At 41.7% G+C, this 22,435-nt stretch overlaps 1 protein-coding gene across 1 annotated transcript in view; it reads left to right on the top strand.

Moving 5' to 3' along the window:
• The first annotated feature begins 1,393 nt into the window (after positions 1-1,393).
• The window catches only part of CARD11 (caspase recruitment domain family member 11), a 44,571-nt gene continuing 23,529 nt past the window's right edge, over positions 1,394-22,435 (top strand). Inside the window, exons 1-2 of the mRNA XM_058815999.1 lie at positions 1,394-1,594; positions 22,035-22,247. Coding sequence (XP_058671982.1) covers positions 1,582-1,594; positions 22,035-22,247 — 226 coding nt within the window. The 5' untranslated portion in view covers positions 1,394-1,581. The remainder of the gene's footprint in view (positions 1,595-22,034; positions 22,248-22,435) is intronic.

The raw sequence follows: 22,435 nt of genomic DNA, 5'->3' as shown, positions 1-22,435 counted from the left end.
TTCTGTTGTTTTGTCTCAGGAAATAAACAGATATTCATGCCCATACATACATAGTTGTTTTTTTTCTAGTCACCCTGAAAGAAAAACTGAACCTTGCAAAAATCATGAGGTAGCAGAAGGTAATCCAGACAGCAAAACCTGTGGGTGACTCTGCTGAAACCCCTGTTATTGTTCCTGTAATTTGATGTGTTTGCACTTATACCTGGACTGGTGACCTTTGCAGTCACTCTTGCACACTGACATCTTTATTACTCATCCTTTCTTTAAGGGTTCTCTCTGTCCCTAACACACCCAGGACCTGACTCCAGTGAGGCTTCACCTCTGCACATCTGCCCAGTGTAAAGGTGAAGCCTTGGGCGTGAGGAGCAGAGCTGTACCTGTGCCTTGTACAAGAGCCAGCACACCACACAAGGGGTTCAGGCTCAGGATCCCTCAGCAGTGAGGCAGAGCACTGAAGGATGTTTCTAGAAGTGCTGGTGACTCCTGGTCCTGCAGGACCCAGAGAACAGCAAGGGCAGGGACTGGGTGACTTTGCTCTGGTGGGTTTGGCTGCAGGGGGGCTCTTGATTGCAGCAAGAATTCCTCTGTGAGACCCACCAGGGGCTGGGTTTGCATGTTGGCCTTAAGCCTGGAATCCAGCATTGAAGCAATACAAGATACTGCAGCTTCTTTGTGTCAGCAAACACTCCCTTTGGAAAACATGTTCTTTAAAGCATCCTTCAACTGTAAAATCATCTATGCATAAAGTAAACCTTGTTGACTACCTTTTCAGCAAAAGGAGCTATTAATAAAATAGATGCTTAATGAAAAACCTTTGAAATCTGGGAAAACCCAGAACTCCTTCTACCTGGAACTGTTGTTCTTGAAACTCTGTTTTCTTCAGTTCCTTCATTCTTTTTTCTCTCCCACCTGCTTTCTACCAGCAAGTGCCCTGAGACACCAGGGCTGCTGCCCTGTGCTGGGAGGAGCACAGCACCAGCCAGACTGGCATTAAGCACATCTCCTTGTGCCCCAGGAAAACATGCCCTGGCAGTGTGTGCAGCTGGAAGTGAGGCAGTGCAGACAGGCTGCTTCTTGTGCCTGAGCTGGGCGTCAGTGCTGCCACCTCTGCCCACTGCTCCTCCTGGGGAAGGGGCAGCAGTGCCTCCTGATTTGCTTGCCTGGTGTCACAGGGCTCTGCTGTCACCTGCCTGCAGAGTCATTTGCAAACAGCCCCTATTGCTGCGGAGCAGAATGTGTTTTTTTCAACCCGAAGCAGATTTATAGTCTGGTTTCCTGTCAGATCTTTGCATTTTCCTTCTCCGCCCCTCCCAGTCTCTGACACACTTTTTCTTACTTTCTGTGCGGCTTTTTGCTCGTTCTGCCCCCAGTGCCCCAACCTCCTTCATTCCTGATTCTCCTGAAACTACTGTACTTTGGGGGCTAGGGAGTGTTTTACCCCTTGTGTTTTCTTTACTTTTCAACAGCTGCAGTGCACAAATAACCTCTCCAGGACTCCTGGAGAGATGCTGACAATTGCATGGAGGCGAGAGACGTAGACAGTGCAGCCTGCAGCAGCTGCAGCCAGACAGCCGGTCACTCATGAGCACCCAAGGTAAGGAGAGCAGCTGCCAGAGCAGCTCACCTCCCTGCTGCCTTCCACAGCTCTGATCACTGAAAGTTCCACTTTCACCTTCTTTGCATTGATATTCAAAAGGTTCTTTGAAAATGGTTCCATTTGTGCTTTCCCTGCCCTCCTCAGCTCTGGTACTCGGCGTGCGCCGATCCTTGGAGCCCAGGGTTGAGGGAGGCACAGAGGCTGTAGCTGGAGGTGCAAATATGCACGGGGAAAGAGAGTTGATATGGAGGTCTGGAGAGGGGAGATGAAGGACTGATCATCAGCACTGCTCTCCAGAGTATTTCTGGTTCTACCCATAGTTTGTTGTGCTCTAGCCCTTTCTTTAAATCTCTTCACTGAGATTTATGCTTTCTGTTAACTAGAAAAATCTTTCTTATTCAGTTTTCTTCCTCTTTTTATTTGTTCTTCTCACTTCCTTTTTTTCTATTCTCAACCATCTCTATTTCTTCTTATCTTTTTCACCATCTTTTTATGCCTTTTTATGCAATCAAGAGTATTTTCTGTGTGACAAATATTTCCCTTCTTCACTCCTTTCCTTTGCCTCTACCTTCTTTTGTGCCTGTGCAATAGACTGTACATCCTCCCTCAAGTTCCTAATCTCTCCCTCCCCTCTGTCAGTTCCTTCTTGCTCTTGTGTTCCCCTTTCCTGGTGTTCCTCCAGCTTCACACATGCACTCCCACTTCCTGCTCCATCCACTCTCTCTTGTGTTTGCTGCCATGGCAAGATCCTTTTGTGAGAGCTGCTGCCTCTCCACTGGGCTGTCCTTGCACACACACATCTTTTAGTCCTCTCATTCCCTTCCATGGACATGTGCAGGATTTACATATTTAAAGTTTTGGGAATGCATCCCAAAATAGGAGACTTTTACACTTGCATAGCTTCCTTCCAATGCTCACACTCATATTTAGTCATTCATAACAAATAACCACTGCCATCCTGTCTCTCTGTTTCTTTCTGTCTCACAAACAGTATTTTCTAATACCTGTAACCCCTTTGTCTTGCTCTCCACTCTCAAATAGAGCCTGCCCTGACTCTGGGTATTCTATCCCTTCTCTTTCTGCCATCCCACTCCTTCCTACCTCCTTACCACAACTCTCCACCAGGTTTCTCTATCTGTTTTTATCTTTATATTGCATTCAAACTGGGAGGAACTGCTGATGCAGCTGGCCTTGCACTGCTGCTTTAGGATCCCTGCTGCCAGCCTGAAGGGAAACCAGAGGAAGTATTGCAGTCTCTCAGCTCCTCTTTCCCCTGCAGAATATGTAACCTGAGCAGAGAAAGAGCTTAGTGATGGGACTGGAGGTAGATGAAAAAATGGGAGAGCACAATGCAAAATGCCTTTGGAGAACTGTAAAAAATAGTTCTAGTTGTTCATTAATCTTTTTACTAAACTTAATAAACTTCTGGAACTCCTGCCCCACAGCAGAATTTCTGATCTCACACTGATGTAGTTTTTGTCCTTTTGATTCCTATGGGACTCCAAGTCCCAAATGTAGTGGTTCTCATCTCCAATGCTGTAGTGGCAGTAACTTTGCTCCTAGGATCTGGAAACAGCTCATGTCTTTTCTACCAGACATATTGGTGAGTCACCAAGATCAGACATGGCTAAAAACTGCATCCAAGGACAATATCTGGTATTATTCCTTGCTTAAATTTGTATGCTTTGAATTAGATGTGACAAATAAGTGCATTTCTTTGATGAAGCTTTTTAGCCTCACCTTCTTGAGCAGGACTATTGAGACTGAAGATTTATTTCTGTGGATGTTCTGGTGTGGTCTTTTGGGAACAGAATAAGGTTCACTTATTAAACTCAGCTGAATTAATAAGAGAATTATTATGTGAGAGAATTCTCTTAGCAATCTGTCTGGCTTTCTGAAATTGTCCATCTCCTTATGAGTGAAAGGAGCTTAAATTTTTATGTTTGTAATTATAAGATATCCTTTCTGATTCAGAGCTAGAAACTGTGGCCTTTGAGCTGTGAGCATTCTCTTCTGAATACAGAAACAGTTACATTAAAATATCTTTGCCTTTTGGATCTTGCAAAAGCCTAGAACAATAAAATAAGAGATGCTCATTTTATACATTCAGGTCTAATATGACTCTTTCTTACTCTGTTGCAACTCATCTTGTGATGGGAACAGCATTTGTATTCCTTTGAGTCATTCTACAAAACTTTTGGATTTTGTGCCTTGTTTCATCGGTATTTTTTGCCCCTCTTACTGGTTCTTTTTGTAAAGGCTCCCATAAATAAACTGGCTGAGACAATTTCTCTTCTCTCTCTCTCTTCCTCCCTTCTTTTCCTTTTGCTTCATATAGTTCGCTTGTGTTGAGTTAAAAATGGACATTTTACAGGTGTGTTGTGACATTTGTAAGGGGACCTGGAGACAGAAATTTTATTTTTGTGTTTGTCTGTGTCCAGTTTCTTGAATCATGTGTCTAGCAGAGGAGAAATTTCAGCAGGAAAGAGCTTGGAAACTTTCTATCCTCCTCAGGAAATTGCTGTACCAAGAGAGCTAACCCCAGAACAGAAATTCAGAATCATGTGTTTGACTCACCGTTCTTATGCAAATAGTTCCTTTCAATTAGATTTAACTCTTAATTAAGAGTTAAATCAACTTGAGTAATAAATTTTCTTAATAAACTTTCAATGTGGGGGAGAAGGAAGAGCCATCTGCCTCCCTGTATCTTTTACAGTTAAAGTCAATTTGGACCTTCTCTAGAAGGGTGAATCCCAAATAACTGGATATGCTGGAGATACCAGAATGCCATACACCAAATGACCTTGGTTTCTGTACAGTTGCTTGGTAAAAGTTTTTATCTGATAGATATATGGGATGATTGCTCACAGAGGATGAAATTTATAGAGATCCTTAGCTACCCACTTGTTAGCAGATGGCTTAACTCTCTCTTTGATATTGAAATGCATCTTTCATGAAATACAAATCTTTCACTTAGATATGGTCATTAAGTTGTGTAAGTGATGGTGGAGTTTGACCTATGGCAGCTTTCTTTGGCAGTATCCTCCACAGCAATCTAAACTTTAGAAGAAATATGGAAGTATGCCTTGTGATTTTCAAACTGAAGGGTAAAACCATAAACCCCACCAAGTTTAGTCAAGTCTCACCCCTTATATGAGAGAAAAATTCTTTGTCTTTTGTCTCAGCAGTTTTGCCACTGCTGTCTGTAGGATTTGCACTCACAGACACTGTAATCCAGTATCTGCAGTGAATCTGCAATTCCTTTTTCAGAACAAATGATGGGGTTTTACAGGTCTACATGTAATAATATTCTCCATCTCTACCCTTTCCCCAAATTTTTTCTTAAGTGCTGCCTTCATCCTCTAGTCTGGGTCACTTATTTAATGGCAATGAGTATTTTCAGGAAGGTAACCTTTCTGCTTGTGATTTGTTCAAGGACTCTGGAATTATAATGGTTGCTGTCAAATGTATATAATTGGTGTCTGTGGCACACATCCAATGAGTGATAAAAGCTTCGTTGTCTCTGCTGCTTCAGTCTGTATTCTCTCCCTATATCACCCTCTCACTGCTGCTCCTCCCAGGCAAGAGGAGAAGGCAGTGCCAGGCTGTTTAAAGTGCAGTTAGACAGAAGAGCAGCTCTGCCAGATTCTCTGTCACAGTGTCCCAGCTCTGGACAGTGGATTCCCTTGGCTGAGGTTTGCACACTGAGTTAAGCACAGCCTCCTCTGAACTTGGATTTAAAACACCTCCCTTCATAACCTTCTGCCAAATATTTGGGCTCTAGGAAGGGCAATTGTTTGGGAGTGACATGAACTCCCAAGATTAGTGATCTACATGTAACATTTTACCAGTGAGTAAGTGTTGTAGTTGAGATGGAGACAATACAGAATGACACACTCCATTTTCAGAAGGCTTCAAACTCTTTATTATAGTGTGCATGCTTTTTATACATTCTTACAAAACTCATAAATTTACACTTTACTCCTTGGTCACGAGAGACAAAGTGCTTATTGGAACAGGCAGTTGCAGGTTTCTCTATTTATCCTTCTTTCTTTCTTGGTTTCTATGTCAACAACCTTGGTAGAAAATTCTTTCAGTGGTAAACATGGATCCTCTTATCAAACTTCTCTCTGGCTCACAGAAGTTGCTGTAAAACCTCTTCCACAAGTAAGAACTTTTGCGTAAGAACTTTTGCTTTCATATACAAAAAGCAAACACACGTTACTAATAGCACCCAAAACTGGCAACATGTTGTTCACTGTCTGCTCCCAGTGCTGAACATGTGGTGAGGAGAATATTCCTGTTATGTTAGTCCTGCAAAACCTATTTTATCTTCAGGGCTGCATGGGGCATTACTTTCTAATGCTGTCTACTTCAGTGAATCTGTTTAGCAGCTCAAAAAAAGGAAAGAAATTTGCTAAATCCCACTGGAAATCTGTCAGAAATGTCAAATGAAATGCTGTAACATTCTGGTTTTGTCAAAAGGATAAATGTATATACAGCTGTGTGTGTGATGTTATTTGTAGTAATTGTTGCCTCAGTGAATTTCTCTGTGTGAAGTAACTTGGTGTTGCATTAAGGGATGTGTTTGTTCTGGTCCCTGAGGCCAGCTTGGCCTTACACACAGGTACTTGGTAAAGTCAGCCCTGATTTTTGGAGTTCAGGGGAGGAATCAGCTTCAGTGCAGCCAAGGAAAGGATTCCCACTGGCCGTCTGAGCACTGGGTTTTGCTGGAAAGTTTTCCTCAGGTTGTAATTGAGATGCTCAATTCTAGCATAAGGTTTCTGTTTAAAGTGAGATAAGGATATTTCTTCCATCTGCGTGCAGAAGAAGCTGTATGATAGCAGTACATACATGGTTGTCATTAGCAGCTGAAGAATTGTTTCCACTTAAATTTTATAGCTCTAAACTTATAGAAGCATCTCCAATCTGGCTGTGCCCATACTTGAAATCAGTCTGAGTATACTTAATGGGTTGTTACATACATTTAATATATTTGAGCACAAAAATAAGTTCCTCCAAGATTTGAAACACTAATAAAGGCAGCTATCAAATATTTCCCTCTGGGGATTCTGAATCCTGATGAAACTGGGAAAACACCCAAAGGCTGTTTCAAGTCTTTTTACACCAAGTACATTTCCAAACTACAGTGGAAATAATGATTGAAACTTTGATCATGAACTGTAAAATTATCACATTTGTAAGATCATTTGAAGGTTTTTGGCTTTTAACAACTCAATCCAAATACCAATGACCTGCAGTACTCACTGACCAAACTGGTCCATTGCATGGAGTCTGTATTTAAAAGAACTTTTCCTCCCTGGTGGCAGTTTCATGTTTTTTACAATAACAAGTCACAGTGTCTATCCAGCATCTGCTTCCTGCATCTCATTGCTTGGCTTTTTCTGAATTGCAGAATTATTTAGGTTGGAAAAGACCTTTAAGGTCACTGAGTCCAACTGTTAACCCACCACTGCCAAGTGCAGCACTAAATCATGTCTCTGAGCACCATGTGAAGGTAGTTTACGTTCCATATGGTTTTTGTAGTTTATAATGAGGTAGTTAGTGAGATCATCAAACTCTTTTCACTAATGATTTGCAATGACTGAAAATAGAAAATTCCATCAATTTTTCCCACATTCTTTACTATTGCTGAGCTGATATTTTTCCTGAGGGAAAAATAAAACAAGCTTAAGGTAAGATTCTTCCCTGCTCCCATACTGCTACTCCTCCTTCACAGCTCCTGCCAAAGGAAGTCAGGATAAGTCCCAAAATTTAATTCTTTAAGAATCTTTAATTCTTTAAGAATCTTTTGTGCTTCATTCTTACAGTACCATATTCCTGTATTTCCAGTTACATATTTTTCAGAAAGACCCAAGACTGGCAAATTTTATTTTAGAAGGTTTAATTTCCTTCTGTCTTTTATTCTCTCTTTTTTAGCAATTTATGCCCTAAAAGATACCAGAGTAGCATGAAACAAAAAATGTTTAAACTTTTATGTCAGGATTGAAAACAATGTGTTTTTCTCTTGCTTCAGTTGTTCAAAAAAAGTGAAGGAATTTTACATTTCCCGAAAGGCTGGAAAGGCTGAATCTGTTGGGTTTTTTAATCCGCAAGTCTGTGGCCTGAAGGAAAAGTGATACTTGAATATTTTCATATGGAGTGTTACACTGCAGAATGGTGTTTTTGTGACTCATCCATATCCATACTGAGAGCAGCATCCAGGCAGTTTTGCTGGATTAAACACTATTGACAGCAGCACCTTCACTGAATCACTGCCCAGCAAGGCTGCACACCTGGGAGAGCAGGGCTGCCTCCAGATTGGCCTTAGAAGCTATGTGAGAATACAATATCAGGAAGAATATTCCACCTGCAAGGAACAACTGGAAAATGCTTGGTCTGAGGCAGAAGTGATCAGAATTTGAATGCCCCTTTAAAGGCTGTGGATTCAGTGACAAGCTGCTGATACCTTGTAGTATGTGCTGCAATGCAGAAAAATGTAAACTCATTACAACTGCATCATTGCAACATGATAATAGGGCAGAAATCCAAAGCTACTTGAGCAGGATAGTATTAGAAATCTTGAATGCATTTAGAAATTTTGGCTGTTAAATAGCCAATGCCATCAGCGCTTCAAGTGGAGTCTGCACAAAGGGACTGAACAGTAGAAATGATTATTTGAACATTCAAATATGGTGAGGAAAGAGCATGAGAAAAGGCAGAGGGTGGTTTGTTACTGCTCCTTTGGTCCTCACAGAACATCCCAAGTCCTCCCTCCCCTCAGCCTGACCTGTTAGTCTGACTCCCCTCACTTGTCTTGTTCAATATCTCCTTTCCTTCTCCTCTCTGATTCTGATTCCCAGCCCATGCACGGGAGTCTCATCAAGTGAGAGAAGGCATCTGGCAAATTCCTCTCTGTCCAGCAGATATTAGAGCTGAAAGCATCACTCACCTCCAGTTTGTGACAGAGGGAGGTGAAGCAATGCACAAGGCACAGCAAATGAAAACAAACCTGCCTGGAAACAGACAGGCCATTGTGCTTTAGCATGCTCTAAACAAAGTCAGATTTTCATTTGGGATATTCTTCCAGTTCTTTTCTCTTGTGGAGAATGCTGCACACACAGCTGTTTGTAGCAATCCAGGTTGTCCAGGTTGCTGTGCTGGTTGGAGCTGAGAGCATCAGCTTCTGTGGGCTGGGCAATGCCACATCCTGGCATCCTGCAATATGTTGTCTGTGTCTAGAAGTGGTTCCTGCCCACCTCTCATCTCTCCTCATGTGGAGGCAGTGAACTCTCTAACCTCAGACCAGAAATTTGCTCTACCTTGAATTTGGCCTTACACAAGCCCAAGAGAAACTGAACAGCTTTTGCTGCCCAAACCAGCAATCCTTATTTCCTCCAGAGGAAAACTACTGAGTGGTTGAATGTGGATTCTGAGCCACCAGCTGGAGCATTCTGTCCTGAAAAGGAACAGCAATATTTTTGGCTAAGTGCTAAAAGTTTGCATATAAGAATCCAAAAGGAGCATATGGCCATTGCTTTAAGCTTGCCTTGTTCTTTAAAAATATGCTTTACCAGAATTATCCCTTTCAGACCCTCCAACTGTGGAGTGAGAAAGTTTCATTCCCTCTTTTTTCTTTGCTAGAATAAGTGTCATCATAAATACTAGAAAGAAACAGAATTATTTCAGGAATTTGAACTGGGATAAGTCTCATTTACAGAGACATCCATCACCACTCAAAGGACTGTGCATCCATTGTTTGAAGAAGGCTGTTGGTCCTTGCTCAGTTCACCTCAACTCACCACTCAGCTCAGAACCAGCAGTGGTGATAAAATGGGCAGTGTTGCCCCAGTCAGTGTTGGTATTAACAAGTCAGGGTGTGGCTCTTGGCTATTGCAAGTGACTGATAATGTAACAGTGATATGAAACTGTCCTGATGTATAAAAGTAACCAGGACCACCTCTGATCAACTCCTTTTTACCCCAGAGAATGTTGTCATTGAGAGCACCCAGGGGACTTGCCCACTCACAGAGTTACTGCTGAAGCTCTTCTAGCAATCCAGGAATTATTAATGATTAGTCGCTCTCAGGAAAGGTCCTGTAAACACTTCCTCCCACACTGATTGCTGTGAACAATTTCAGTGTGAGTGTGGGGAGAAAGCACACACAGCTTTGTGGTTACTGCAGTTCCCCAGCCCTTGCAGAGCTGTCCCACAGCATTTGCTCACATGGTCCCCTGTCCTGTGTGTTCTGTGTTCTGTGCTTCCTCACTGGGGCACCGAGGGGGGCACCAGGAGAGCTCCTGTCCCTGCCTCCAGCCCAGGTGGCTGTGCTGCTGTGCAGGGACAGGCACTTGTGGAACTCCTCCTGCCCACCTGGGAGAGTGAAGCCAGAGCAGGAGCTCCTGAGCTCTCCAGAGATCACAGAGAAGGTGGCAGAGGACGCTCCCAGTTGACAGAATTCCACCCAATAATGCTGACCTCAGTGCTGATGTCAGCCCGGGACACAGCTTCTAAAATTGCTAGTAATGAAAAGGCTGGACACATTCCTACTTGAAGAGCTTTTTAAATTCTCCATATGCTTCATTTAAAAACATTCCTTTAATCTTTCTGATGTTTGCAGTACCCTGGAGAATAATGAGAGTTCTTTTCTCATTTGATGAGTCTATTGCTTTTACAGGATTTGAAACACTTGCTGACCTGAGTAGCTTATGACAAAACAGGATTTTGAATTCAGATCCAACTTGCTCTGCCTTGCTTCCTTTTCTAATCCAGAGTGACCCTTATCTGCTGTTATTTGGTATTTCACATGATGGAGTCATTGCTGCCACAGAGAGGAGGGACGGGCCTTGCTGTCAGAGCCAGAAACCTGTAAAAACAGCCCATCATTCTTAAAAAATCTGAAACAGGAGTGGAGAAAAGCAGGAGTTAAACTGGCTCCCACATAACTGTTGCTTTGTCTTATGCTTGATGTTCCACTCCTGTGCCTAATTCCTCGGTCTTCTCTTCCATGGTGACTTCGTTAGCAATGAGATGCTAATTAAATTTCATATTTACGATTAGAAAATAAAATCATTGGACCCTTTTTAAATAGATTTTTATGAGTTTTGGCTCAGTTAGCTGAGTCAGCAGCATGGATTCTGCAAGGCTGAACTCACCGGCTTTGAAAAAAAAGATAAATAGAGCAACTAATGATGAAAGGAGAGTCTAATCTAAAACCTCATACAGTTTCTACACTGTATTAGCTTTTGAGCATAAAAAAAATAAATTTGTTTTGGTTCCTTGTAGAAAGTCATGTAAAAAGAACCATTCTTTTATTATGTTTCAGAGGGTTCAAAGCTTAAAATTTCATTTAATTCTTAGAATCTCAGTTGTGGCTGGAGACAATATGCTGAGAAGAGATTGATGCATCTGCAGTGTTTGTCATTACCTGTTAGCTAGCAAAATATTTATTTCACAGCTTAGAATTAACACAGGTAAGCTCTGGCACACAGCATCTGCCCTCTTCCCCATGGAATGAGCACTGCTGCAGAGTTTATACAACACTAGAGAACCAGAACTGCTTAAATACTGCTGCCAGCCAGATTTATAGGTGCTATAGGGAGCAGTTCCCTATTCATGTAAAAATTAGCACCTCACTAAGCTTTAAAGGCCCATTTTTCCAATACCTAGAATTTGAAGAATGTTCCAGTTGTGAGAAGATTTTTGAAAGCATTCAACTTTAATTTAAGTATGTACGGTAGGCCTGATTTTAAAAAGTGCTTAACGCTCAGCAGCCCTGTGATTCATAACACCACCTTATCCCACACTCCAAGGCAAGGCTGGCAAAAATCTGGCCATTTATTTTGATGCCTAAATACCACCTGTGCTCTTAGAAAATCTGACCCTAATTATGAGCTGAGCCCTAGAGCAGGAATGAGAAATAGGGGAAATCAATCCTCACACGTGGGAGCCGTTTGCTTGTGCTCATCTTGTGTGTAACCTCACCTCAGCCACAAATGCAACACTGCATTTAAAACAAAGCCTTTTCTGCACGTTCTGCAAATGATTTTGCTGTCAGCCTGTGCTAAGGAATTGTTGTGCTTCAAGGCATAAGTTGGAAGAATAAAACAAACTTCCCCTGATTTTGAGTTGGTTACCACCCTTTGTACTGTTAAACGTCCAAAAATCATGGTTTGGGTGCAAATAATCCTGCAAGTCTTGCTTTTGAGGTAGGTTTTGTAGATGTTGTTTTAACAGCAGCTGCCCATCCTTAAAGGCTGGGATGCTCACAGATGGAATGTAATTCTGGCATCACTTTACAGTTGTTATTTTCACAAATATTTATTTCCACAGTCAGCAGAGAATTCACTACAATTCTCATACTTCTTTTTACTTTGACTCATGGTCAAGAACCACACTAGGTGAAAACAAATAGTCAGCTTTATTGCTGTTTTAGGACTTTGTTTCTTTGGTCTTTAAAAAAAAAATATACAGATTAACCATGAACTGAACCAGCCAGAGTTTCCTGATGAGACCAGAGTTTAGTCTCTTCCCATGGTTATTTAATTCTTTGGGGATAAATTTTCTACATGAAAGCTTTACAGTATTTTATTCCCTATCATCAGAGCAATGGGCTTAGTTATGGAGAGAGCAACAGAAGATGCTTAATTCCTCCTTGCAGTGCTTTGAACATAGAAAATATAGAATTGCCAAGTATTTGGCATTATCTCTTCCCCAAGACAGCAAGACAAGGTCATGGAGACATTACCACTACAGAAATAATGGACAGACAGTGTACAAACAGACCATTTTTCCTTTAGATTGCTACAGAAGTGACTCACAGGAGCCCTTCTGCAAGAGGGAGAGTGAATTGTCTCTCTGTTCTGCAGAGATTGCTTTCCTGCTCTTAATTGCAGGTCTTTGGTGGCAGGGGATGGCTAAGGAAACCCAGCTGGGATCTCTGCAGGAAAAAAGGACCTGTTTGAGGTCCTCCTCAACCCTTTGCTGTTCCATCCAGAGCCCCCAGCTCCCCGTGGCTGTGAGAACACTTCCTCTAAGACTTCCCTCAGCAGTGGTGTCAGATTTGAAAGTTACCCACAAGCTCTGTTCAGAAGAAAAGGGAAGTAAGGCAGCCCCCAGCAGCTCTGTGCCTGCTATATATAGGCTGTGAGTCTGAGAGGGAGGGTGGTGGGTGGAGGTTTCCGGAGCTGCATGTCACAGTCCCACAACACGGGGGAAAAAAGAGAGGGCACAGAGCAAGACGAGGTGACCAGAAAGCACAAGCAGGAAAGATCTATTCATAAAACAAGCACAACCAATTTCCATGTACAAGGAGTAAAATATCAAGCTCCTTCTGATTCCTGGAGAGGGTTTACCCTTCCTAGACCAGGCTGCTGTGATTTTTTGTAGGTTTTTTCTCATCAAATGGCATCCAGTTGTCCTCTGTGTGTGTTGTGTGCTGCTGGCTGAGATGTTCCTGCAGCTCTGAGCAAGGTGCAAGGATTTGGCCAATGAGCAGAGCACCCAGGACTGTGGCAGACTGAGGCAAGGAGTGGAGCTCACCTCTTCCAGTGAGGGGTTGGTTGTGTAAGGTATGTATGACATTGTTCCAGCTGCAGTGGAGCTACAGGAGAGCAGCCTGCTCTTTAAAATCAGGGTCTATATTAAAGTAATGGTTACAAAGAGGTCACAAAAAGTAATAAGGTGTTGATTCCTGTTCTATCTACATAACCTATGCATTTACCTAAAATGAGCAAAATGTATGTGTGAACCTTGGGAGTCATCACCTTTAGGAGACTGGCCAGTGTTTGATCCAACAGGATAAATTTTTGGAAATTTAAAGCTAAATACAGATAGGTAAGTTTTCACAGAGCTAGATGGGAGCTATTATACCTTTGCAGAGTATTTAAGATATTTAATTAAATAATATTCTCATGACAATCAGTGCATGCTGCTCTTGTGAAACAGTAAACAGTTTGCATGGGGGTTGTTTTTCATGTGTTTAGAGCAGTTTGTCAAGGTTGATCTTAAAAGGAGGATTATCAGAGTTTGCTTCTTATTTATTCTTTCTTTATATTTTGTGTGTTTTTACTAGCTGTGGGATTCTGTAACTGCTGGAGCTGTGTCAGGGGAGGTTTAGGTTGGATATCAGGAAAAAGTTTTTTGCCCAGGTGTTGGTCAGGCACTGAGCAGACTCCCCAGGGAATGGTCATGGCCCCAAGCCTGCCAGAGCTCCAGGAGCTTTGGACATTGTTCCCAGGGGTGCACAGAGTGGGATTATTGGGGTGTCTGTGCAGGGCCAGGAACTGGACTGGCTGACCCTTGTGAGTCCCTTCCAACTCAGAAGATTCCATGATTCTGTGATTCTCCATATAGGTTTATGCCTTATTTTCCTACCACGTTATATAGCCTGCTATATGAAATAGTATTTTCAAACTTTCCTGGGCCATGGTGAATTACAGTGAGATTATCTGACAGTATTCAAGAATGGAGTGTGACCTTTTCTGTTTTAAGAATGTCCTACACATTTACTGTCACTTGTTTCCGAATTTGGAGAAGGTTCAAGTGAGTGCAGTCCTCTCCTTGAATGGATTCTGTGTTATCCTTTGGCTGCCTGGAGATGAGTATCACCTACAGAGGGTCATTATCTGACTAGATGGAAAGTATTCTTCTCTCTGTTATTTTTTTAAACTTCTGTAATGTAAGAGTTTGTAGAAAGTGACAATTTTTTTCAAGAAACAGACTGAGTAGGAGTTTTGTTTGGCAGAGCTACAACTCTTTTTCCCTTCCTGATGTGACTTGTATTAATAGAAGAGAAATGTTAACAGCACTGATAAGAATCATGCTGTCTGTGCCAGGGTTGTTCGAGTTTCATATGTACCAGTTAATGAACCTTTGTCCTTAGCAGGTTTCTGTGTAGCTCAGCCTGTGCAGGGTCCTCACAAACACTGGCTCTCTGCACCAAGGAATGTGCTGGCTTTTGTAATTCAAACACACATTTACTGGGACCTAACCTACTGTCATCAAACCATTTGCATCTTTGAGCAACTTGAATTTTTAATCCAAGGCTCCTCCTAAACACACAGGACTTGCCCCCAGCTGTGCCTTCCACCTCCTCCTGTGCTGGCAAGAATCTCATAATTAATTGTAAAAACAAAGTGAGTCAGTCTAAGGGAAAAATTAACCTGGGACCTAGTAATGACTTCTGAGGCTTTGTTGGACCAGCATTCTCATGAGCCTCGGCAGCTTCTTTCTTAGATCTTGGCTTTTAGCACACATTAGTTGAAAGGAAATGCTTGTGTCAGTAGCTGCTGCTCCAGAACAGAAGGACAGCTATATAAACATATTTGTACCACGTTAGCACAGCGATTTCTGCTGCCCTCCTCATCACCATGCGGAACAGGACAGAGCATGTGCAGATTAAAGCATTTATTAAATGTCAGGCACTCAGCTCTCCACTGCTACTTTGCAAATCCTTTAAAATAGATGCACTGAAGTCTTGTGGTAAATTATTTCTTTTAATTACTCTGCCATTATCTTGATTTGCATGCTCAGAAGTAACACTGATTCGTAATGTTTCAGGATCTGTGGCAGGTCCTTCCCTATTTATTCCCACATTCCTTGCCTTTGCCTTTAGTAAGGCCTTTCCTATTCTTATTTCTGTCTCACTTTTGTTCCTCACTTTCATTCTGTTGAGTTCCTCTTTCTCTAACTTTCTTTTTGCTTTCCTGTTCCGTATTAAACATTTCCTTTTCCCCTAACCTCACCGTTTTTCACCCTCAATTCTCATCTTTCTCTCCCCTCTTCACTTTTTCCCCCTGCATCTCTCATTGTTCATATCATTTCTCATTTACTTTCACACATATTAGCATTCAATAATGGCAGTATGACAGTTTCTGAAACCTGGGTATCAAATTCTCAAGCAATATGTGAAAACAGAATAATACCCATCTAATCACCAGTGTAGATATTCGCATCAGGTGGACAAATCTATCTCCATGGACCTCAGAGGGAACCCAAGTGATCTGGGGTGGCTGGAAACCAGTCTTTGGAGAGCATTCCAAGGTGGAAGTATAAAATGGTGGAATGAAGAGTTTTGAATAGAGCATTTCCCACTAAAGAAGAACTGGATTCTAAATTCATACCTAATTCAAAATGGTGAGATGAATCCACCCCCAAAATTTGCTCCTCTCTCAGTAGTGTTTAAACAGTGTGTTATTGCCAGAGCTGGAAGCAGGTTAATTGTTTGTAGGAAATAGTGACACACAGAGATCTGACAGTTGTCAAAACATGGTTTCAGCTATTTGCAGAGGAGGATTTTTCCATTGTCTTTGTTTATGATCAATAATGTGTGTGCTACAACCAAAGCTGATTGGATGCTGCCTGTTGCATGTTGGAGGCAGCACAACCTGCTCTCAGTTGGCCATTGAGCACAATGAGTCATTTCCTTCCTGTGAGATCAGATGATGGGAGCTCTCAGGGGCTCTGAAGCTGCCAGACTTGAGGAAGAGGTAGAGCAGATTCGGCCAGCAGGTGGGGTGCGAGATGGGAAAGCTCCAATCTCAGCCTTTTCTGAAACAGAAATCATTACAGGATCCTAAGGAGCATTGCTGCACTGACTGGGCTCTTTGCAACAATATTGCATTGGGCAAAACAATGTTCTTAATGTGTAAATAGTGTTTTCCTCCAGAAAGCAATAGCAATTGTATAGAATTTCATTTGCAATTTCAGAGCACACAAAAGCTCACTGCATTAAGTGTGGAATTCAATTCAGTCGTTGTTCAGCTCTTGGGCAATGTTATCCTGCAGCACTGAAGATTTGTCTGTCTGTTGCACACAGTGTTTTCAGGTTTAGGTGGTTCTAAGCAAACTGTTGGGTGTCCTGACTGACAACACCAATAATTGATCTGTGCTTTATGTATGAGTTACCCCTCTTTTTTCTGAGATGGGAATTTATATGGATCTGTTCTTAGGAAAGTAAATAAAGACAGAAAGTGATAATTAAAGAGAGTTCCAAGAGTATTAATTCTTCTGACCCCCTTCTGTTAGGACAGGAATAGTGATTAGACATAAATCTCTGATTTATTCAACTGCTTGGTTTGTTTGGGTTTCTTGTTTTTCAGAAGGGACAAGTACTGAATCACAGTACAGAAGTACTGAAGTACAGAAGGGGGGGGAGTAACATGATAGAATTCTTAATTTCTTTTTGTCTTACTTGGGTTCTGAGCTTATAGTTACAAAAATGAAGGGAATTTTCTTTCTCTCTTCTGAAGCCAGATGAAGATGCTTCCAGAGCTTTCTGAACCAGTTAGGGAGTTTGGTTTGCTTTTCTTCCTTCTCCCTCTCTTCTGTTCAGAAAATGGGAGTACTACTCATGTTAGCTACTGAAGATCTAGCTTTGCCTCCCCGCAGCCTGCTGGTGTTTGGGGTTTCTTTTGTAGGCTGTGTGGAATGGGAAGATTGACTCAATTGAATTGAATAAGACATTTTTTGTGCAAAAATAATCCTATTTTGTGTTTAAAGCTTCTTGCTCTTCTATTACTTTGGTATCTCTTATTCTATTTTTTTTCTTTTATATTTTGTTGAAATAAGTAAAATTGTTGAATCTCTTGTATAAAGAAGGGGTTCTGAGATACACAGAATGGTTCTTTTCATGTGATTCACTATGACCCAAACCAGAAATACAGCCAGCAGAGCTGCTGCCTTCAGAAAGTGTTCTGAGGTCTGCAGAGTCTGAAGTAATAAATCTGCACTAATATAAATATTTTTCTCAGGGCTTTCCATCTCAGTGGTTCCTTGTGCTTTGCAGTCACTAATTAACAAGTTACAAACATACCCATGGCCAGCCTTGTTTTCAGGTGGGGACACTGAGGGAGAAAGGAAGGATATAAAGTGCAAATTCTTAAAGGCAGAGGAAGACATTGCCTTGTTTTCTCTGGGAGTCTGAATTTAGACATCTGTATTGAAAAATATTGCAGGGATAGGTAAGCAAATTTAGTCATCTTTATCAATGTTTAAACCTGTTAAAAGTGGTTTTCAGTACCACAGAACATCCAGAGAGCAGCCAACATAATTGGAAACTGCTGGTATTCAGCATTTCAGAAAGCCTGGAGGGCACACAGAGCTCTCCTGTCCTTAAGCAAAGGAATATAATTTCCTTATCACACTTTAAACTGTGACTTTCCTCTAAAAGTAAAAATAGCTCTAAATCCCTTTGTGGTTTTGTGGTTCTCTGATATTACAAATCTGCACATATCCACACAAGCAGCTTTTGAGAAAATCACCCAGTTGTTACACTTTGTCATGTGAGGTGCTGTACACACTGCAGGGAGAAAAGACATTGCCCCACAGACTCTGGAGATGTGCAGGGAAAGAGAATGTGCAACAACACCCTCAAAATGCTGAGAATAATTACATATACCATTTTAGAGTGTTGTTTTAATCTTTATTTTTGGTTTAAAGTATGATGATTTATATGTAATTATTTCATAGTGAGCATTTAACATAAAATTCTGTTCTTATTAACTTATAATATGCAAAACATTTTGTGTACTGTGGTTTCTTTTTAAATACTGCCAGTCTGCAAACATCTGTGACAAATACAGAAATCCAAAACATAACAATAGATTACCTTTTCCAAAATAAACTTTTTTCTGCTTCTCAGTATGAAGAGAAAACCCTTTTTTCATATTTCACAAAGGGAATATCAGGAAATCAGAAACCTGAGCTGGAAGCTGCATTTGCTCCATGGCAGTTCCTGAGTATTGACAGGCTGGCAGGAATTGAGAGCATGGGGATGCAAATAATTAAACAGCTGAAGGGTTAATTTCTGCACCATCATCAAACAAAGCACAAAAACCAAAAATTAAGCTTTAGATGTGACCTGATGATGAGCACTTTATAGAACCCCTGGGTATGAAGCCTGCAGGCTTTATTCCCTTGATCAGTGGAGAGTGTCACTGACATATGAGAGTGTGGAGTCTGAGTGAGAACAGAGAGCAGCTTTAACTGCAAGGTGATTTGTTCAGCTGAAAAATACACCACAGAAAAACCAGCAAACATCCAGAACGATTCATTTGTGTGTAACAACCAGCAGAAGGATAGTCCCTGAGAGAGAAAAGGAGACAGGGGGAGCAGAGTGTTCCTTTTAATGTAAAAAAGGATTCTCTCTTTTATTTGTCTATATCTACAGAGACCTTTGAAAAATATGGAACTAGCTGAGATTATGACTGGATTAAGCTTTCTTGCAGTTAAAAGCTATTTTGTATACTGACTACTGAAAGGAGCAGCAGGAGAGCAATTTTTTAACTGCTGTGGTGATTTCTGATTTCTTTTTTGCTTAATGTCTATTGAAGTCAGTCCAAGTCTGTGAATTCACACCTGTGATTTGTAATGGATGGCACAGTATTTCTATGACATATCACAACTCCTGCATGTGTTAGTTTACAGCTCAAGAGGTGCTGGAATCACAAATTAGATAATGGTAATAAAGATCAGATTAAATAAGTGATTACACATTTGAAAACATTTTAAATCTGTCATTTTTAATTTTATAAGTGAAAACAACTTTTCTGCAATATCATCATAGGGAGGAAGGGCAGAAGCAGGGAACAAGGACTATAAAATGCCTGGAAAATGCATGTACTGCTAAAAAACTTCTAAAATTAAAGCCTGTAATACAAGACCTTTATTAGTGTCCCACTGAGCTTCAGTTGTTACATCTGGGTTTTTGACCAGCACACCAAAATTTCAACCAATGGCAAGCATTTTGTTTCCTATTCAACACTATATTAAATACTAAATCAAATAATTATTTGCTCAGTAGGAGGGGTTCTGCACTAATATCAGCTGATCATTGCTATTTTCTCTGGAACAGCTCCATGGGGGTTGTGCTCTCAGAGCAGCCTGGCCAAAGCCTCAAACAAAGGCAAGGAAGGAGCAGACAGGAGGAGTGAGCCCTGGGACACATCCCTGGTGGGCAGCACAGGCTGCTAGGACAGAGCTTAGCTGGGATTCTGCAGGGCTTTTCCAAGGTGGAATTCCAAAGAAGGAAGCAAAAGACAGAGTCTGACATTCCTACATGAAGGGCCACTCCACTACATGTAATTTCTCCCACGTTATTATAATAGACTGTGTTTAGCAGGAGCTTGCTACCAGAAACCTTTTAAAATTCTTAGCCACACATCCAATATACTTATTACTTTCCCATTAAACATTATGTCCCCAAAATAACAGTATGGATGTATTATGCCCATACACAAGGGACTATTTGATAAAGATTTTTTTTAATGTCAGGTAAAAAAAAAAAGAGTGTTCATGTTGAGAATTACGCTGATGAGTGAACTCTCCTTTGAATCATTTAGTGGAGAAATCCCTTACTAATGTCCTGAGGGAACTGCTGACAGTGTGCAATAATTTCTGGTTCAGCGCTGCAGATTACAAGATATCTTGCATTTTATGAAATTCAGGCAAGTGCTTCTTTTGCACTCTGAGATCCATCCCTGAGTTCCCTGGTACGCTCCCAGAAATTAAAGGGCCTGTGACTTTCCTTTTTTCAGCTGCAGTGGATGCTGTGGCTGTGAGCTGACTGAGGCTCTGTGTGACCTTCTGCTTCACTGCCTTCTACTCCCCAAAGTCCAGCTTCTCCAATTATGTAGCGTTTGTTAAATTCACCTTTGAAGTGAAATACAGTTACTTCCAGAATAATGGTGGAGACAAAGGTTCATGAGAATGTGTGAGGACTTCAGATGAAGCTCTTTCACCTTTAGCATTCCTCCCACTACAACCTGCTTTGTAAAGATTTTTCTCTGTTGTTTTACCTTTATTGTGCTCGTTGCTTCAGTGTCATTTTTACCACACATAAATACTGGCATTCAGTGAGAATTTCACCCAACCAGTGTGCAGTTCATAAGATCAGGGAGATTTTTCCCCTAGCTACAGCCTTGCCTCATGATTCTGCATCCCATTGAACTGCCCTGGTGTTCTTGGCCCTCTGGGGATTGCTGTCTCCCCCAGAATGTGTAATCCCCATGCAAGCATCAAAGCAAATGTGGAATAAGTGGCTCCTAGGATGTGAAACTGCAAAGGAAATTCTGCTGGAGTACAGGAGAAAAACAAAGCCCCTGCCAATACTCCCTTAAGTTGTTCATATGGTGAAAAACCATCCAAATTTTTCTCACTGAGATATTGAAACCCTGACTAGGATTTTTGACAAATTGGGAAAGCTTTTAAAAGCATCAAGCAGAGAGCATGCATTGTTTTTGTAGGAATATTCTGTACTTCATTATGTGAGAACACTGACAAACACATTATTTAGCAGATTAGCACTTTTGGCTTTAGTTTTCAAAATGAGGAATTAATACCCCTTGGCTATGCAGTTCATGAGCTGTTTTTGCTCAGGGATGCTCAGTGTAACACAGGCTGCTCCCCAGTTCCTAAAGCTGGAAGCTGAGAAAAACAGCATGCTGCTTTTGAGGTCTTTAGTTACTGATTATCAGCAAAGCCTCATAAAGCAGAGCTCTTGTCTCATATGATCCAAGAACTGCATATTCTTCCACCAGGGTCTCTGAACTTGAAATAAAAGTTTATGTTCCACATGCCACCTGGATCACAAGGTCCTATGAAAGCTAGAATGCAAAAATAGTACTAGTTGAAAGGTTAATATCACAAAATAAAGAAGGAAAGAATTTTTTTACAAAGTCTCTTTCGTTTTAACTTCAGTACAAGTTTTCTTGCCTCTCTGTAGCCTGCCATGTAACCTTCTCTAATGAGCTGGGTACAAATTAGGAGCTGGCAGGAAATTGCTTCACAAGCACTCAGAAACCATGTGATGATATTTGCATGAGTCAAGAACATTTTCAGACTGCAGTGACACAGTGCTGTTACCTGCCCCCTCCTGCAGGGAAAGGCAAGGTCTGAGCTCCCAGGTACCTGCACTCACAGCCCTCAGTGCCTCCACAGCTGCAGACACAGACCTGCCTTAACTATTCTTGTGTGCAGCCACTTACAGGTGCTGGCTCATCACATCTGTGCAGGTTCACATCAGTACAGCTTTGCAGGAGCAAAGGAGGTGAGGATGAAAGCCTTCGTTGCCTGCAGCCAGTATTTGTCTTTGCTCTGAGCCCTGCAGGTTCATCTCCTTCTTGCCCTTTGCTATTGCCTCTCTGGAGCAGAGGTGTCCTCTGACTTGTAAAGAGCTTGGTGGGGTTGGCTGAGTGCAGATTCATCACTGGAGAGCAAGGAGCAGTAGTTCACAGACTCAAGATAGCACTTCTGGGAACTGTCATTTCCCAGATGAGCTGTGGACAGGCTGCACTTCAAACAGCCTCAATCTTGGGAAATTCAGCATTAGTCAGAAGTGATTCTGAGCTTGTCCCTTATGACACGGCAACACAAAAAAGTACTGGGATTGCAGCTGTCCTTCTTGGAGTTCATTTGTCTCTTGTGTCCCTTGTTCAGGAGCAGAACCAGAGATGGATGACTGCCTGGAAACCCTGAAAGATGAGGAGGAGGCTTTGTGGGAGAACGTGGAGTGCAACCGGCACATGCTGAGCCGCTACATCAACCCAGCCAAACTGACCCCCTACTTACGGCAGTGCAAAGTCATCGACGAGCAGGATGAGGATGAGGTGCTCAACTCACTCATGCTGCCCTCCAAAATTAACAGAGCAGGTAATTATCTGGTCAGTGGCTCCATCTGCATCTCTGTCTGAATAGCTTTGCTCTACTAAGTCTGGAGAGAGCCTGAATCAAGTTACAGATAGGAACTCTTTTATCTTATTTACAGGAGGTTTAAAGTACCGGGGGATTCTGCTGCTATTTTGATAACAAAGACTCCTTCCAGAACTGTGCAGACTGGA

This window comes from Ammospiza caudacuta, chromosome 17, assembly GCF_027887145.1.
Source record: "Ammospiza caudacuta isolate bAmmCau1 chromosome 17, bAmmCau1.pri, whole genome shotgun sequence".
Lineage (NCBI taxonomy): Eukaryota > Metazoa > Chordata > Aves > Passeriformes > Passerellidae > Ammospiza > Ammospiza caudacuta.
This window is presented reverse-complemented; position numbering and strand designations above follow the sequence as displayed.